This window comes from Papilio xuthus, unplaced genomic scaffold (genome assembly GCF_000836235.2).
Source record: "Papilio xuthus unplaced genomic scaffold, Pxut_1.1 DF826933.1, whole genome shotgun sequence".
In the NCBI taxonomy this organism is placed as follows: domain Eukaryota; kingdom Metazoa; phylum Arthropoda; class Insecta; order Lepidoptera; family Papilionidae; genus Papilio; species Papilio xuthus.
The window spans coordinates 3,338,929-3,358,455 of record NW_013531716.1 but is presented as its reverse complement, the minus strand read 5'-3'; the positions used below and the strand labels follow the sequence as shown (position 1 = coordinate 3,358,455).

The window sequence follows — 19,527 nt, the reverse complement described above, 5'->3', positions numbered from 1 at the left end:
AAATGTTTTCCATCTGCTTGGCGGTGACTGCAGCCAAGACAGAACTACCATTGAGTCAGTCCAGGCGAAAACATTTTCTTTAGGAATATTCAATATATTTCTTACTTCATTCAGTAAGCGCGTTAGTATTACAGCAGCGCATAATTCCAATCTCGGAACGGATATTTGTTTTAATGGAGCTATCTTAGTTTTTGCAGCTATTAAATTAACACATACTTCATTTTCTTCTGTAATAACTCTCAGGCACGCAACTGCCGCATACGCTGTTGTCGAAGCATCTGCAAATCCATGTATCTCCACCAGCTTATTCTTTGAATGTAATTTGAACCATCTTGGTAATGTAATAGTTTGCAAATTACTCAAATCTTCTCTATATGTAGTCCATTGATTAATTAAATCAAGTGGCAGTTCCTCGTCCCAATCTCTTCTACAAAGCCACAACTTCTGTATAAAAACCTTTGCCGTTACGACAACAGGTGATAACCATCCGAATGGATCAAATAAACGGGAAATGTCTGATAAGATGTATCTTTTAGTAATCGAATAGGATAACTCTGGTAAGTGGACTGTAATATGAAAGCTGTCATCTTGCCTATTCCAAGTCAAACCTAGAATCTTGAATATAGGATCCATTTTGAAAGTCAACTTTTCTATCTCACAATTAGACTTATTTTTCATCTGACTTAATAACTCACTTGAATTGCTGGACCATTTTTGCATCTCAAAACATCCATCCAATAGTAAATTATTTATCTCTTCATAATTCTTATACGCTTGCTCCACCGTGTCTGCTCCTGTCATTAGATCGTCCATATAAAAGGAATTCTTTAAGATATTAGATGCATTATGATATTTATGTTTTTCATCCTCAGCTAACTGAATAAGTGTACGAACTGCAAGAAAAGGCGCGGCCGCGGTGCCAAATGTTACTGTAACTAATTTGTAGTGTTGCAAAGGTTGTTCCTGTTCGTCGCGCCACACGATGCATTGTAGACTTGAGTGTTCTTCAGTGATTTTAATTTGTCTATACATCTTAACAATATCTCCTACAATACATATTTTGTATGATCTCCATTTAATTAATAAAGTGCGCAGATCGGGTTGAAGTGTAGGTCCAATTAGCATACAATCATTGAGAGAATAACCGTTACTACCTTTCGCTGAGGCATCGTATACAACTCGAACCTTAGTGGTATCTCTGTCCTCTCGAACAATTGCGTGATGTGGTAAATACAAACATTGTGCTTCTTCATCTACCTTAATCATGTGGCCTAAATCTAAATACTCCTTAATCACCTTTTGATATTCTTCCTTTAGAGAATGATTTCTTTTAAATTTATTTTCCAGATGTGTAAATCTTCTTATGGCTTGATCCTTTGTGTTACCGCATTGTATTATTGTTTTTTCAGGAGATTGTTTTAACGGAAGGTTGACGATATATCTTCCATTCTCGTCTCTTTTAGTCGTAGTTTTATATATTTCCTCACATATTTCTTCTTCTTTTGTTAATATTTTCTTACTACTACCTAAGTCTGCTTCGATCTCCCAAAACTTCTTTAGTAAATCATTATCTAATGTTTTTATGTGCATACTAATAACTTCTCTTTGTCCGTTTTGTTTTTTATCCGTGACTTCACCCGACAGGATCCATCCTAAACGAGTGAACTGTGCTAAAACACCATCTGTACCTTTTACTACTCCATTGTCTAGAATCTTACTGTATACATCGGCACCCAATAATAGATCAACTCTACCAGGAGTATTGAACGTTGCATCTGCTAACGGTAAATCCTTTATCAAAGTACAGGTGGACCCTTTTATACCGCAGTTTGGTAAAAGGGTTGTTATGGATCTTAAAACAAACGCATGGACAATTAGGTTGAAGGTTGTGTCATACCTTGATCTCAACTTAAAAGTAACTGTATTTTTTAAGTACAGTTTGTTGCTGCCTTCACCTACGCCAACGACCTCGTTTTGACATTTTGTTTTCTTCAAACCAAGTGTTTGAACTATCTTCTCAGTGATAAACGAGGCTTGTGATCCCTGATCAAGTAGAGCCCGTACGACGTGTAAATTATTTTTATCTGAAATAACATCGATTAGAGCTGTTGGTAACAATACACCTTGACCAGGTTGTTTTCTTCCAGAGAAGTGTGCCGCTACTACTGAATCCTTCTCCTTCGGGTCCTTTTGTTCTGATTCTGCGCTGTTCATATTTGCAATACTCTTTCTTTCCGGATGTAAAAGTGAATGATGCCTTTTATTACATATTTTACAAGACGTTAGCTGTTTACATTTGATAACGGGATGGTTAGGAATAAGACAATTAAAACATAAATTGTTGTTTTGTACAAAGTCATACCTCTTCTCGATGGACAGTTTCACAAATTCCTTACAGTTGTATATATAATGATTTCCTTTGCAGAACGAACATTGGTGCTCGACACTAGCGTGAAATGTTTTCGGTCTCATTAGTTTTGACTTGTAGTTACTACTGTCAATAATTTCCAATGTCCTAAACCTAGTTTCGAGAAAAGTTGTTAGTTTCTGTAATTTTGGTATCTCATCTGTACTATCTGCACTAATTGTCTCTTCCCACTGCTTTAGGCTATTTTCATCTAATTTTGAAATAATAATATAAATTAAAATAGCGTCCCAATATTCTGTAGGCAAACCAATATGTTTCAAAGCATTGATGCATTCGACGGAGGTGTCTAATAGTTGTTTGATATTAAAAGCTGATTCCTGAGTAATATTCCTTTGTCCAAAAAATTTCTTAAAAATGTAATTTGTAACATACCGCTTGTTGTCATATCTTTTTTTTAAGATATTCCATGCTTCTCCATAATTGTCTCCAGTCACCGGCACTCCTTTAAGCAATGTTTCTGCATCTCCTGACAAGCTACTTTTCAGATAGTGAAGCTTCTGCACTTCATCTAAGTGTCCATTGTTATGAATCAATGATGTAAATAAATCATAAAAAGATTGCCATTCGGTATAATTTCCGGAAAAAGTTGGTATAGTAATACGTGGTAATTTAACATCTCTACTATAGCACTTAACATCGTCTTCTTGCTTAAAGTTGCATTCTTCTCTAGATATGGATGGCATTGGATTCAATTTTTGTAAAGCTGTGTTCAACTCACCTTTGTAAATATAATAATTCTCTTCTACATTACTATAGACATCTTCCTCGAAATACTCAATTTGCGATCTATTGTTCTTATCTATCTTAGTTATAATTTGATCATGGTTGTTTGTAAACTTACTCCAGTATAACTCTAATGTATTCAATCTTGCTTCCACATAAGTTCTTGTTATTCTATCCCGGGGCGACTTCTTAAAATTAATTTGTGCTTTTGAAATATTTTGCTTCAGTTCGACTTGTAATACTATTAATGGTTCATTTTCCATTTTTGTTATAAATTATACGGCTCGAATCGGACCAAATGTTAGAAAGATAAAATAAAATTCACTCTTTTCGAAAATAAACGTGTATTGTTGAATATGAACAGAAAAAGACAAACGAATAAAATTTTTACAAATTTAAATGAATAAATTATTTCTTCTTTTCTATGTGGCCTGACTTAAAGTATTGAAACTCCTTGGACAGTGTCCAATAGATAAAACAATAACAATTGTAATATTTTAGATGCGAATATATGTTAGTACGCCTTAAGGACTTAACCTAAAATTACAGAGTATTGTAACAACACATTGTCAAAGTTAAGTAAACACGTTCCTGTGCTGGTGTCCTTTATAAAAGTTCACAACTTCAGTTTTAATTCAACAGATTAACTGTTCAGAAATATCGTACTTGTGTTGACAAAGCTGAGAACCGTGTAGTAAAACTGGTAGTTACAATTTAGGTTATACACGTATGTTTTAACTGCACAGTTCAACTGTTCAGTTTAGTGGAATTGTACAGTTAAAACCGTTAGTGTGTAGCTTCATACACAACAAAATTAGACAATATTCATTTGAATAGTAAAAAAAAAAAAAAAATTAAATTCTTTATCCTTATATCAGTCGTACACAACCAAAGGAAATAGTCGCCTGGTTTTCATAACGTGTCCTAACAGTCAATTGTAAACTTTGTTAAACATATTTGTTTTCTACAAATAAAAATGCAGTAGTAAAACATTTCGACAATCTGACCCGTGTCTTAGAGATAATCCGAGTTTGGGTAAAAACTACCTTTGATCCCGAAAAAACAACAAACTTCACGAAGTATAGAAACCTTATTTTTACAAGGCCTTTGATAAATCTTGGAGTCCACGTGTACTATGTTTTGGTTAGAAACAAATAAAATATTAATTAAATATATTATGTTTTATGTAATACTACTGTTATATCCCCTAACTACCACTTAGACAATAAGGCTTAGGTTACAAGAACTACGCCATAGACCAACTGCTAAAGTGTTGGCATCGAGCCAAACAATAACCAGACTATGTTTGACACTAATAGTTTGTATACTGCGATGTAGTGCGACAAAGTTATCTGGCCCGGTGAGAGGCGCTGTTGCAATGTAAAACCTAGCCTTCATTTTGATCCAAAGCCGATTAAACAGACGAATATCTAATTCCATATATTACGCTCGTGACCATTACGCTATTACAATTATTAAATTATTCGATGTTTGGGGCATCAAATGATAGGGATATAGCAAAATAAGCATACTATATGTTTTGTATGTGAAAAAAAAATAAAATGAAATAACTACGCCAACGCAGCACCACACCTTTTTATAATTGTCGTTATCTAAAATTTTGCCATATTTAGATGATTTATCAAAACCCTACATAACAAAAAACTTGCGATATAATCTACTCATTTTAAGTTAAAATTTTTATTCACTGTAGATAGAATACAAATATGTTTTTATCAACTGAACAACACAACCCACCTTTTCCCCGTAATTGTATAAGGAGATATTTTCTTCCGTAAAATAAATATCATAAATACTTTCTCGTTTGATCGTCTGTTGATTTCTTACTAAGCAAATTACGTTCTGCTGTTCCTAGCAGTTCATGCTTAACTGATAACATATAATTAATTAACTATTCTTAAAGTTATTTAAAAATAAATAAAAACGTTCTTTTATTTAATTCTTACTGATCCTTTAATATTATAGCATAAAAATGAGTAGGAAAATAAATATTTTTATATTTTCAGTTAGAAACGATTAGGAAACCCACCCCATCCGAAAATCCTCATGAAAAAAACCTCACGAAAAAATGTAGTCCCATTGTAGAAAACAAATCAGGTGGCCCTTATATAACAATCAGTTTTCTTTATTATATTATTTTCAGTCTTTTTTTTTGAATAAAATAAAATATCCACCAGAGAATGGCTGTTGAAAAAACAACGCTCACTTAGTCGCGTAATTATGACCAAAATGGTTGCAATATAATGGCATAAAACATATATAATCAAGTAATCCACGCGTGGTAATGTGATATTAAACACAAAGCCGATGCGGAACATGCCGAGTTTCAACATGAATTATGATAGTATTTTAACAATTAAACGCACAATTACACGTTTACGTTAGCCTGAGTTGTTTTTTTTTAATTTCACAAGCACTCGTAATTATTTTAAATATAACAAAGTTAACCAGTGACCTTTACAACATTTTAGAGAAGAACTTATTAAAGGCGTTTAGGATACAGTCGATTAAAATAGCGCAGTAATATTACAGGATATAGGTTGTTCTTTATAACTCCGATCTGTAGAAGTCTTCAGCCTACCCTAAGTTAAGGTTGATTAGGCCATAGTCAACCACGCTGGCCAAGTGCGGGTTGGTTGACTTCACACATATCTTTGAATTTCTTCTCAGACATGTACAGGTTGCATCACGATGATTTCCTTCACCGTAAGAACGTCGGATAAATGTACATATGTAAATCGGAAATCGAAAGACACATTGGTACATGGCAGGATTCGAACCCAGGACCTGCAGATTGGAATTCAAATCCAAACTCATGATTAAGTAAAATAAAATACTACTTTATTAAATCAAGGCAAGATAGACAAAAGTACGATAATTGTACTTTTGTTAGTGAATTACCTTTTTAAAATGCTATGTCTTACCGTGGGTCTGACAACAAAATCTCTGTATAAAGCATATCGTTATCCCTCACTTTAGGTTTTGCAACACAGATTTTGAACTTAAAAACCCACGGTTAGTAATGTAATATTTTATATACTTAACAATAACTTATACCTACTTTACATGATAGATGTGATTCGAAAGAGAAATGTAGCACCTGTTAAGTACAAAAAGTAAGTTAAGTCATTAGTACCCATGTCATTGGGGCTCCTGAAATCCTCCCCTCATTACGCGGAAAGTCAAAGTTAATGTTAGCTTAATGAACAGTCACATACTACTGGCTTAGTCTAAAACTTTTATTATGATTCTGCGATATTTGTTACGGCGAGATATCTTTTATTTTTTCTGTTACAAAGAAATTGCATTTACTCAAACGATTTTAATAATAGTTTTACCTCACAGGAATTTTTATGCTACTGAATTGATATTTCTTAGGATCGTTAAGATAAAAAAATTATTAATATGTGTATGTAAAAAATTGGAGAATCCTTGTGACGCTTCGAGACTTTTGACTCCTTAAGACTTATATAATGTCAAAATGTTTATTAAACGTAGTACGTATGTTACATACACACTCTCTAATTTATTAATATATTAGATAGAGATAAAAGATAACTGATTTCTACTCTAACTAGATAAACTCAATTTAATTTAGACACGTAAAATATAAAGCACATTCACTATGCAATCAGTTTTTTTTTAATTAACTGCATTTTTTAATCTGTACACGCGGCAGACTCTAGTTGTATGTTTCATTCGTCAAACGCCGAAGCTTATTAGTATGTGTACGGTGTGATTTATTTCTAGGTTAACTAGTACAGAATGCCTATTGGCCTATCTTTTTACCCAACTGACTCGGGACGGAAGTGTTTTTCATATGAATGTAAGTTTTTTTATGTATGTAGCTTTAGTACTTTCAGCAAATACACTATTTCTCGATTGTTATAGATATTTATTGAACCTTAAAATTATACGTACGACTAACATTGATCTACGTTAATGGTCGTTTGAATCAGGTCGCAAATCACATGCCAATATCCCTATTACGTATGAACGTGATTGCAACTTTTTTCTCAGCAATCTTTACATTTTAATATTAACAGACATTTTTTTCAATTCGCAGTACAAATAAATATACACAGATTAACACGTTCAATTACGAGTACCCGATGTTTTCAATGGCCTCTTTAATCACTATTAGGTTTGTTAAAAAAGTTACTTGTTAAAATCTGAGGTATTGTTTATGTCCATAGTCATAGAATTAAATTTCCTTCCCATGTAGTATCAACGACATTCACAATACGAGAACACGCGCGGTACGTACGTATATTTTCTCAGCTATGACATGTTTTCGATCTATTTGTAATTTTGAGCGACAAACCACTTTTACTGGATAGGAAATAAACGTCCTCGACTGTATAATGAATTAATTCCAATGACAATGAAGCCAGCGCTAGCAATACTAACCGAGAGTTTCTGAGCCCAAAATCCCAGTTTTTTTTTAATAATAATAATAACCCGTCTTCGTTATCAATTTTATTGTTTCGTCTAGAGGTTCATATTCTCAGTAAATTTTAAAAAGTATAACATTAAATCATAGTATGATTTTAAAAAAAAAAGTAATTTGCAGTAAGTGTCGATTGTGCGTCGAATACAATGAAGCTTTGTTATCGAGTTTTTTAGAATGAAGAACGCAAACAAATCATTGCTATAAAACGTCTGTTTCGAATGGTTGTCTTGGCAGAGATATAAACAACGATGTTACGTAATACAACTGGTTGTAAATTAAAAAAAATTAAACCGAATAAGTAGTTATAGAACCTACAATACTCCAATGAATATTACGAATCGAATGAGCAACATTCCTGTATAAAACATATCTCCATCCTTGTCATTATCTTTGACAAAACAAAGATAACAATATGTGTTAAACGGATATCTCGGGCACAAAAAATCTACGGTAAGCCGTCAGAATAAAACTTACATATAAACCCACATACACAAATATCATACGGGTAGCCTTAGTTTTAGTGAATTTAGAATGATAAGGTTCCGCAAAACTGTAAGACGTTATTTTAAATACGTAGATTATGAGCCAAACAACATTAAAAAGCATAAAAGATAATGAGGGCCTCATTATTTTTTACGTAGCCTTATAACAATTAGCACCTGATATAAAATACCTTTTAGATGTTTACCCCATAATACTCAATTTTTATTAGGTCATTATTAAGAGATTAAAGGCAAACCACAAAATTTCATAATGAAAATAACTCTGAAAGTTTATTATGAAATAAAATTCTGTTGTGTATTTAAATTTTTTATAAACATGGTATTGTTGTGTTCACCAGAAAAAGTACATTACTTTTTTTAATGAATAACATTTTCATCTTCATTATATTATTTTATATTACTTTTATTTCTTAAAAAGAAATGTTTTTTTGAATTTTGAAGAAACTTTAACGATAATATGCTAAATATAAGAAAAATGTTATGTCCATCCATCACTAACTCACTATACCATACGTCCCACCCGAGGGGCTCGGAACCTACCCTAAGTTAGGGGTGACTAGACCATAGTCAACCAAGCGGGTCCAGTGCGGGTTGGTTGACTTCACACATATCATTGAATTTCTTCGTAGTCATATGCAGGTTCCATCAAGATTCTTTCATCGTAAGAACGTCGGATAAATTTACATATGTAGATCGAAAAACACGTTGATACATGGCGGGATTCCAACCCTATACCTGCAGATTACAAGTTAAGTAATTTAACCCCTGAGCCACCGACGCTCTTGAACAATTGGTTTTATAATTTTCTAACAGATAGCGTGAGGTAAACGCTAAAATCTTCTAATTTTTTTACCCGACTTAAAAAAGGAGGAGGTTATCAATTCGTCTGTATGTTTTTTAGATAACAAATCTAGAAATAAATTTAAATAACAGTGCCAAAGCTTAAATATAAAAGAGAAATAGTTATTTACTAAAGTGAACTCCAAAACTGTAAAGGTTGTGGGATGGTATAGGCCTTTCGCTCGCTCCGATGAAAATCAACATTTCATGGTAGAGCATAGTTTTACAAAACCGGAGGGAAAATTCTACGCGGAAAATATATTCCACGAACCCTCCTGGCACTAATTACAAACGACAAAGCAAACGATGGACAACAAAGCACATAGCCCACGAAATACCGTCAACAAAAGGGTAAATACGACAGTTATTTGTCACGTTTGCTTCAAGCCTACTGTAGCACTCCAACAACAGTGATCTAAACAGTACCTAAAAAGCAAATGAGCAGTACGATCCTTAGTCTAGTTTCTCACATTTAGGAATTTCAATAATACTTTCAAACCCGTCCTAAGAATATCCTAAAATCAAAAGTATAAATACGTAGAGAACAAACATAACATTGACTTTTAAAGACATATTTTTAAAACACTTGACTTAGATTCCATTAAGTGCTACGTGTATTTAATCCGGACGAGAAAAACTCACGGACCCTAAGAATTATAGCTGTTTCAGCTACTAAGTTCCCCTCTACATTCGCGGTGACCCACTTGCATAAGTCTGTTTTCATTTGTCCTCGTTTTTGCCGTAGATGTAGCCCCCCGACACTTTGATATATATACCATGTTGTGCAACCTTATAGGTTAACGTAAATTATAATACAACCTAAAGAAATTAAATAAAATAAATGGATTGCAAACAACTATATTCTCGAAACAGTGTTCTTTGAAGGTCATCTGAAGATTGCCTAGAACTGGAAACACTATACAGTGCATGTGTTTTTAAAGAATTGCAAACAGAGGTTATTTACTATTCCGTAAGAGAAGTTACATCGCCCTATTACCGTTAGTTCTTACTGTCAAAATTCCCGTAAAAATATATTGTTATCACATATTTTTCAAGGAGAATTGAGAGGAAAAACAGTAATGTTTGCATGAAAAGTCGCTAATGCTACTCAGGAATTGGACTCCAAACCACATTTTAAATCGTGTTAATCTATATTTTACTAATAGTATAAATATATAAATAGTAAAAATAAAATAACAGTAGATAGTATAAATATCCATTTAACTGTTACGAAGATGCCTATGGATAGATGGATCGATGTTTCTTAGAAGGTATCTCGATAACGGTTAAATGGATCTCGTTGAAATTTGCCTTGGATATAAAATATAGCCGTAAAGAACTCATAGATAAGTGATTGTTTTTTAATGTCATAAAGACTAAATCCCAGGCAACTGCTGGTTTATTAATATTAAAGAAAGTCGTGTTAATTACACTATTTATAACTCAAGGGCGACTGAACCTAACTGAATTGGCTGAAAATTGTTGGGGAGGTTAGAGTGCGCTTTGAACCAGTAGGACATAGGAAACTTTTCATTTTGTACTTAGAGTAAATTGGCAATCTAAGAAAACCAGTATATTGGCTAGACGGATGTACTGTCGATTTAAAAATTAAAACTTGGGTAGTGAAATTAAAAACATATATTTTAATATCAGTAAAGTTATAAAATTTAAAACTTTGAATGCTTTTAGTTTACAGAAACTTCTTTTTAACTCTCGCAACAGGCTTAAGCGCTCATACAACACGATGACTCACAACAATGGCTAAGTAGCACAGTAGCCCGCGGCGACCGACATCAGAAACGAACCCTTTTACACCTGCCCATTGTTCTAAAGTAGAAAACGTCTGAACAGAATATTATATACATACCGTCACAATACCTAACTAGTCTGCAAGGAAGACTATTCTAAAACAATACAACGACCCGTGTCAATCATATGTTGAACTAGCAATTCCGTCAGCTGATAGATAGTTGCGAAAATCGTGGCAAACGATCAAGCGATCACTTAAATTCGCCGAAATGACAAAACGATCGCTACCATCCGCAATTGCGTTGCCTATACTCGTTGCAGTATAAAATAACTCGTATACATAGTTATTTTTAAACAGAAAAAAATAAAACCAGTAAATAGTTTTTGTGATTATTCGAAACAGAAAAACAATTCCGTGACCTAAATTCTGTTTAAAACCTACATTTTCTTTTTGTTACTGCTTTTTTTAATTTAACAAATAAATACAGATAACGTTCAATCATGTTTTACTTAAAATATCATAAAGAATATTAATCTCTCAAGCGTAAGATTTTTTTTAAACCGGGTTAAAAATTTAAATTGTAATACTTTACTCATACTTGAGTGCGCATAATTTTATATCCTCTGTAAAGTTTGCGAAAGTTGTGCGCATTTTTCATTTCACTATAAAATAGCTCTTAGGGGAAATTAAAGTTGTGAAAATCTTCGTCAGATATTGTTACAAACATCGCGAAAATTCTCCTGTCACTATGTTCCACCATACTCCTCAGAAATGGCTTGACCGATTTTTATGAAATTTTATATACATATTCAGTACATTTGAGAATTGGCTACTATTTTCTTTCCCGCGCATACGCAGTCGCGAGCAACAGTTAGTATGAACATAAAACTTAAATGTGATACTTTATACTAAAGATAAATTAACGTATATGTTTTACATCTTGTACTTAAATAAAAATAACCAGTAGGCTTTTGTTAATCCTATAAATAGACACTTCTAAATTAGATTTCAAATTGGAGTTAGACAGTGTGTACTAAAATTATATTTGGTCTATTAAGACGATGCCGCTCTCGTACAATTTTCACCAGCGCTAAATTGAATTGGTGTAATTCATTTTCATGGAAGTACTGTTTACATTTTCTTGCTCTAATTTCTACACAAATATTATGAAATTAAATTAAAAATTTGTAATATAAATTAAAAATCAAAACCTTCTATAAAAGTATTTGATTTAAAGTTGGTATTTCTTTATTATTTTTCATTGGTAATGATACGATAATACTGTTTTCAGTACCGTTGGCGAGAAAATATTTGCTGTTTTCTTGATTTGTTGAATTGATTTCCTTTACAAACATACTAACTCGGGACAATTATGTTTTTCGATTGTGTAGGTTTGTAAGATCTAGACCAATAAATCGTCCAGACCACTAAAGTACTTACACCGAAGGTAGTGTGATACATATTTATGGTGAAACGTCAAATTGTGTCGTCCATAATATCCTACACCGGTGTTGAAAAGGTTAAAACACGTGCTTAACAACAATGTCTAGCTATATTTTTTGAGGTAATACAGTTATTGTTTAAATGTTTTTGGAGTTCGTTTTATTCTATTAAAAAAATACTCTTCATTATATTACTACTGATAAAACTAATGTTTTTTTGCATAATACACTTTGAAACTTGTACATCGTCACGGACAAAGTTAAAGTAACAATGTCAACAGAAACACAAATAGTTAGCTAAAACTTTATACGCTTTGTCTTTAGTTTTAGCATTTCGCCAGTGTTTTGTACACCCTCAATAAAAGTTAACGTGTTTACTTTGAGACTGCAGTATATAATTTGTAAAAACTTAGTGTCGGAGATTTCTATGACACACTTGAAAATTTCTATCGCATGTATTTAAAATTATAAAAATTTTGCTGCTTTGACAGAGTGGACTTGTAATCTAACAGAAACTGGGTACCTTTTTTGTGGCAGGGGGTGGAGGAGTCTTAACAATATCTTTGTACAATATATATTTGTTCCCACTCGTTAAGGGAAGGTTGAGGTTTTAACCACAAAAACCTCCTCAATATCCCTCCTCTAGTGCCACTGACAGGGCTCCGGTATCTCCGGTCGAACGCACCGATGCAGATCCTATATATACTATTGTTTTTTGTTATCAAAATTGAGAAACATTTAACCAGCATCATTTTATTAAAAAAACATCGTGGTAAATATCTTAGAATAATTTCATTCATATCTTAGAGCAAATTCAAAAATGTGTGTGAAGTTAATCAATTCTTACTGGTCTAAACACCTCTGAGTTATTATAACACAAACTCAAAATTAAAAAAAAAAATTATTAGCTCAACAATCTTTTACTAGTTAAAGATTTATAAAATCGTTGCCGGTAATATCTTTCCAAGTAGCTAACGAAATTCCACCGCATAGAGAATTAAACAAGGAACCTTAAGAGTTTGTTGTTTATAGCTTTGGTAGTGAATGCCTTTGTAGTTGGTTAATAAATTTCTTCATAAAAGCCATTCAAGCACCTTGTTAATTTAACTTATTTTAAACTTTAAAGTGGAATTTAACTATAACATCTTATCTACCGAAAAATAAACTTAATTTCCGTGGTCTAACGTCTCATCATCAGCTCGCTATACGTCCGAACCGACGGCCTCGGAGCCTAAATTTAAGGGTGACGTCTAACTTTTCAGTAAATTTAATTTATTATTTTTATTATTATTTCGGTATAAATTATATAATCAAAATACATATTATACATATATTTATATACCAATTGTTTTAAATTTATTATTTTTGTAACAGTGTATTTAAAAAAATATTTCTAAAATATTTTGTTAATCGAAATATAACAATAAATATTGTCTGAACTTAGAAGCTTTTAAGAAATCTTAAAAGAATCTCAATTGATATACATTTAAGTTAGCTATCGAAAATAATTTAATACACTATTTATATTTCATTTTACTTAAGCGTATGAATAATTTAAAAAAATTATAACACTGTTTCGTATCTTAGTACCGAAATAAATAAAAAAAATATGGAGAGCCATCATTTTAAAAGGCAAACAAGAAGAATTTTTAATTAAGTTTTACATTACATTATTCATTTTATAATTAAGTAAAATTTAATTAGAAAAACAATTCAGTAAATTACTTAAGGGACAAGGCATCATTTTGCTTTTTATATTAATGAAACGTTCCTTAAGAAGTTCACAATTCTGTTCTGGCAGTATGGTCACTCAGCTTTAATCATTTTTTAGGTTTTTTTTTTCAATAAAAACCTAACGGAATGGATATAAATTATCACAATGCCCTTTCCAAAAAAAACTTCTAAAAGTATTTCCATTTACCCATTGAATAATTTTCAATCACAAGGAATTCGTTCGCGCCGCGACAATCCAGCCCTCGTCGAAAAATCAATTAATTCAAATAAAAAGCGCAGCGTATCAAATTAACTTTTATCCATTATGTCAAGGAGATTTTTAGAGAATTCCAAATCGTTTTTATTATAATTCATCTGAACGTGTCAATTATATTCATATAATCGATTTCACGAATTAATTATCAATGTATCTTTCGTTTAGATTTAGAACAGATAGTCAATAAGTTATTTCGTAAAATTTTTAACATAGAAAAGACTGGATCATATCAAATAAACTGACAAATGTGTATAATTGTATTATCAAAGTATTTTTACCGGTACCTATTCTGTACCGGTAAAACAATAACAATAAAACGAATGTATAAAAAGTAAGAAAAATCTTTACCAAAATAATATTAATACTTAACTTAAAACATGTGTATATAAACTATAAGTCGTAGTATAATACAAATAAAATAGGATCCTTATAAAACAGTTTGTTTAAAAAGCACTTCTTCTCATTTTCACGGAAAATTTTAATAAATTAAAACCATTTGGAATAACATAAAATTTTCCTACTTACAAATTTGCCGCTTCTTAAGAAAGCCAGTGCTTTTGTTTTCGTAGCCTGTCGTCGTTAAAATTCGATTAGTGTTCTTCATTGTCCGCGCTTTTACGAATTTAAATAAAAAAAATGCTACTTCATTTGCGACAAATTAAGTTAAATTCAAGATTTTCCTGACATAAACATTTTATTTTAAACTCACCTTCAAATTGAGATTGCAAAATATCTGGTTTACTGCTTAGTCAGTAGTCTGTCAGTTTTTTTCACTAATTAAGTTAATTTAATACCAGCGTGTCTTACTTATGAATAGCCGTCGTGGCTAATTACGTTAAAACAGCAAATTTCATCGAAAAAAAACGATGTCACCGAACTTTTGATCAGCCAGTTATGGAAATGACCAATGTTCGTTTGGGCAGTCAGTTCAATCTAAACTTATAAACTAAGGGTACTTGACTAGAACAGAGATGTACTGTGTATTGACGAAACCCTGTGCGCTCTACCGCATTATAGTTGCGTAAATAATATAAACAAATAAAGACTATTAAATTATTCAAACTTTCGTGAGACATTATACTCAACTGATTGTTTAGCGTGAGTGTTTAGCCGTGTTTATATATCAGTTAAATAAAAACTACTTACCATGTCGTTGTCACGTCCCGGTTGTATATACATTCCTGTCTTGTATCGAATGAGGAGCCTATTAGCACGAATCCGTTATGCCGTTGTATCACAAACCGATCATTTAAAATCAAATTTCTTCGAAATAGTTCCTCGGCTAGGAAACAGCGATCAACTGCCTTCCCTATAAAGCCCGCGCGCTGACAGAATCGGGTTTTCCAAAGTACCCACCAGTGCGGGTAAAAAGCGTTTTATTTACAATTAACTTCATAATTACCCTGAAGCGAAATACGAAACACAAAAACATAACAACATTTAATGATTACAACCGTAAATTATCAGCAATACCGGTTTTTTATAATAAGTATTAACAGTGGTAGACGCCAACAAAAAACAAAACCTTTGGATAATCGAATTGTATTTCTTTAAGCCACAAAACGTATTAACGGAGCAGTGAATTAAAAACTATCAATATACGTGAGTGCATAAGTTACGTACTTTTTAAGAAATCTATCCTTTTCATTTAAAAGCGTTATTTTTCAAACTTCAAAACATTAGACGGTAGTCAAAAGGAAAGTAAAAGGAAAAAGGAATCGCTTAGGCTCATCTTTGTGAGAGCACTGCCATGGCCCCACAGCCCCGAATGTTCTAACAAAGTGCCTTATTTCTTCAAACAGAACCAAGTTAACATAACAAATACGAACATTCCCTTCCCAAGTACAGTATACGAAATAGAAGGTTAGCTCCTTTCAATGCTTGTACAGGTTGGCTCTCAGCAATGAGCGAGGGCGCGAGCGTGTTCTCGAAATATCAAACATTTAATGCTAGTGTTTACATAGGAATCGCACGTTCGGTAGACTGTAGCGTCTTATGTGAACAGGGACTTAAAATCTTGTCGATTATAATATAAAACGCGATAAACTTGAGGCGGCTGCAAAACTTCAAATTCAAGACAGCACAGGTTTACGTTTTGAATGCTTATATTGGATCTTGTATATATTTTATTTACTCTTTGCTAACAACTAACAACCTAACAACTTTCACTTTGACATTGACACTTTATGTTTTTGTTATACTTGAAATTTCGTATTATTCGTAAAAAAAAGAAATTATGAACTTAAGGAACGATTAAACGAAAGAAAAGTTAAAATTTTATTGTTTTTGTGCGTGTTTACGTTCTATAACTACATTTTGGAATGTGGTAAAATGGAAAATAAATAAAAGTAACCTTTAACACGTGAGCATAAACAATATGCTTTTTTTTATGATTTTATGCATAATATTTACATCATTAATGAAATAACCTTGAACTTAAAACCAACCTGTACAAGCCGGTATAATTTATTGCGAGTTTCCTTTTTTATTTACCCACAGTTCAAACTTTGTTTAAATTTATACCTAGTGTAAATCGCACGAATTGCGCGCTCAACTGTTTGATTTATTTTGTTATAAATATTATGTTCCAGTGATGGTGACAAAGTTTAAGGATCACAGGGTTGAGATAATTTAACAATTTGTGTTTTTACAAATCTGTTATTTGTTCTATATATTATCTTAAAATGAACTTAATCCAAAGAACAGTTTTACGGACAGGATTGTAAGTATTAGATCCTCTTATTTGCACATTTAAAGATTACGAGAAACATATTTTCTATAAATTTAAACTGCATTATTGTTGATAAATTTTAATAGGAATGAAAATATATGATTAAAGATGTCCTTGTAAAGTGTAAAACATTTGAATGAAACAAATTCAAAATCTATGTTTGGCTTTCCAAACGATTTTTATAGTTTAAATAACTTCTAACATTGAAATTTAAGGAATATTCAATAATGATACTATATTTTGTATGTGTTTTAGGGTGGCCAATATACAAAAATGTCAGTTGTTTGGTACTTCAAGTATATTTCAACAGAATCAAGCGGAAGGAAAAGCTAAGTCAACCATAGATAGCAAAGATGTAAATCACCATGAAGGTCTCATGAAGACCTGGTGGGATGAACTCGGACCAATCAAACCATTGCACAGCATGAATTTAGTGAGGTAATAACTTATTATTTTTCTTTTTATAACCTTTGATTAACCTTGTAAGTCAACACAACTCACCATGGATAATTAATATAATTTAATATTATTTATTGATTCTGTAAAATTTAAGATAATGTTCAAATATAAATATAGAATAAAAAGGTTATTTTGACATTTCCTTTCACATTTTATTATGATTAAATATTTCTCTATGTTGAAGTTTATTTCACCATACCATTTTACCACCAATTCTGTATTCACAATTCCATCAATTCCACCAATCCACAAATAGTATTCTGTTTCAGAATACCTTATATAAGAGATGGTCTAGTCCCTTGTTCACCAGAGGAAAGAAATGCAGCTCCATTGCGTAATAAAAAAATTTTAGATGTTGGCTGTGGTGGAGGGATTCTTTCGGAGGTAAATATTAATTCCTCAAATAAATAGTGGTATATAAAGAATTAAATAAATGAACTGTAAATTGAGGTTTCATCCTCCGAAAGGCTCGTAAAAATCTAAACAGGTAACAATATGTTATCATACTGTTAGCAGAAGCTAGTAGAAGCTTATAGTTAGACAATTAAGTCAATAACATAATGCTCACAAGCTGTCTATCAATATTAGGGTGGACAGACTTAGCTATTTACCATGTTATTTTCAAAAATCTTACACTCTGATGGATGATATTCTCTTTATATTTATGTAATATGCTTTTAAATATTTTAGGCTTTGGCGAAAATAGGAGCAACCGTAACAGGTATAGATGCTGGTAAAGATTTAATAGAGTTGGCCATAGAGCACAGTAAAATGAATCCCAAACTCGAGAACAATCTGCCTTCATACATCTGTACAAGTGTTGAGGTATGAATATTATTTATCCCTTTAATAAATACTATATTTGATAGGTTTATTATTCTTGCTTGATAATGTAAATTCAAACTGGTATTATGAATTAATTAAGTTAAAGTATCAACAAGCTGGACTAGTTCTTTGTATAAAATGTTGTACTTGAATGCATTAAATGTCTTATTATGTCATTTATATGAAACTAGCTGTTGCCCGCAAATCCGTCTGTGTGGAATCAAAAAACTTAATTAGTAACCTATGTGTTCTTCAGACATTTACATTTATAGTAAGAGTAAGAAATAAGATTATAAGATTTATAACATCTTTTTTTTATTCAAGGACCATTGTAAGGAACGTAAAAATTACTATGATGCAGTTGTGGCTTCTGAAGTGATAGAGCATGTGAACAATCAGGAATTATTTCTGAAGAGTTGCATTGAAGCAGTCAAGCCCGGAGGAAAGATATTCATCACAACACCAAACCGATCAAGAGTGACTCAGTTCTTTGGTATATTTTTAGCTGAATATGTCTTCAATCTTATACCAAAAGGTACTCATCAATATGAGAAATTTTTAACAGTGCCTGAATTGACATTTTTATTGGAAAGAAGTAAGTATAAGAATTTTTACATTTATGGTATCGCAAACTTTATAAATTTACATATTAAAATGATTCCACATTATTCTAGATGATAAAATTTTAATTAATTGCTACCATAAACTAAAATAATGTACAAAAGTGAATGAACTATACTTGACTTTAGTTACTTAGAAACTTGATGCCCTTGAAAACTAAAAAATACAGGTTTTTGAGTTATTTTTTGCAACAATAAATGTTAGTTGATAATGGGTAGGAAATAATCGTCCTCAACTGTATGTTTTTCGGCGGGGGAAATTGACTTTTAAATTTAATTTTGTTACAGACAACTGTCATGTAGAATCGACATGTGGCTTAATTTATCGACCATTGTCTAATAAATGGGAGTTTACAACCTCACAGCTTCTCGTGTTTGCGCTTCAAGCTAGAAAGTTGGATTGACAAAGACAAAAAGGTTGTTACGATGACCACAGACAACGATATATTATATTCCATGCAAATATTTGTTGATGGTAATTCTTACCTAAAAAACTACACTACAAAGTGATAAATAAAATTAGTTTAAAGTGTATTTTATTTTATCTTTCATTGCCTCGTCTATCCTTATAACGAAGAATTGATGTAAAAGATATTTTTATTTAATGTGAAACTTTGATGTGTTTTTTTTTTGTTTTTTTATTTTATTTCTGCGCTTTATGACTAATTACATTTTGAATATGCAAAAATAAATATAAAGCAATTTACAGTTTTTATTTATTACTAGCTGTCGACCGCGACTC

At 31.8% G+C, this 19,527-nt stretch overlaps 2 protein-coding genes across 5 annotated transcripts in view; one reads left to right on the top strand and one right to left on the bottom strand.

Moving 5' to 3' along the window:
- LOC106122239 (alkaline phosphatase) overlaps window positions 1–15,493 on the bottom strand; it is a 53,264-nt gene extending 37,771 nt beyond the window's left edge. Inside the window, exon 1 of the mRNA XM_013318150.1 lies at window positions 15,297–15,493. The gene's annotated coding sequence lies outside the window, so the exon portion shown is untranslated. The remainder of the gene's footprint in view (window positions 1–15,296) is intronic.
- Window positions 15,494–15,672: 179 nt separating this feature from the next.
- Window positions 15,673–19,324, top strand: LOC106121903 (ubiquinone biosynthesis protein COQ3, mitochondrial). Of its 4 annotated transcripts, none has more exons than XM_013317734.1 (7): window positions 15,673–15,752; window positions 16,742–16,872; window positions 17,137–17,319; window positions 17,610–17,724; window positions 18,031–18,165; window positions 18,490–18,760; window positions 19,074–19,324. In XM_013317734.1, the coding sequence occupies exons 2-7, from the start codon at window positions 16,835–16,837 to the stop codon at window positions 19,187–19,189; spliced, it is 858 nt and encodes a 285-aa protein (XP_013173188.1). In that variant the 5' UTR covers window positions 15,673–15,752; window positions 16,742–16,834; the 3' UTR covers window positions 19,190–19,324. The 4 variants fall into 4 exon arrangements, with proteins under 4 accessions (XP_013173188.1, XP_013173187.1, XP_013173189.1 ...); XM_013317733.1 differs by lacking the exon at window positions 15,673–15,752 and adding an exon at window positions 16,325–16,512; XM_013317735.1 differs by lacking the exon at window positions 15,673–15,752 and adding an exon at window positions 16,326–16,438.
- Window positions 19,325–19,527: the final 203 nt, after the last annotated feature.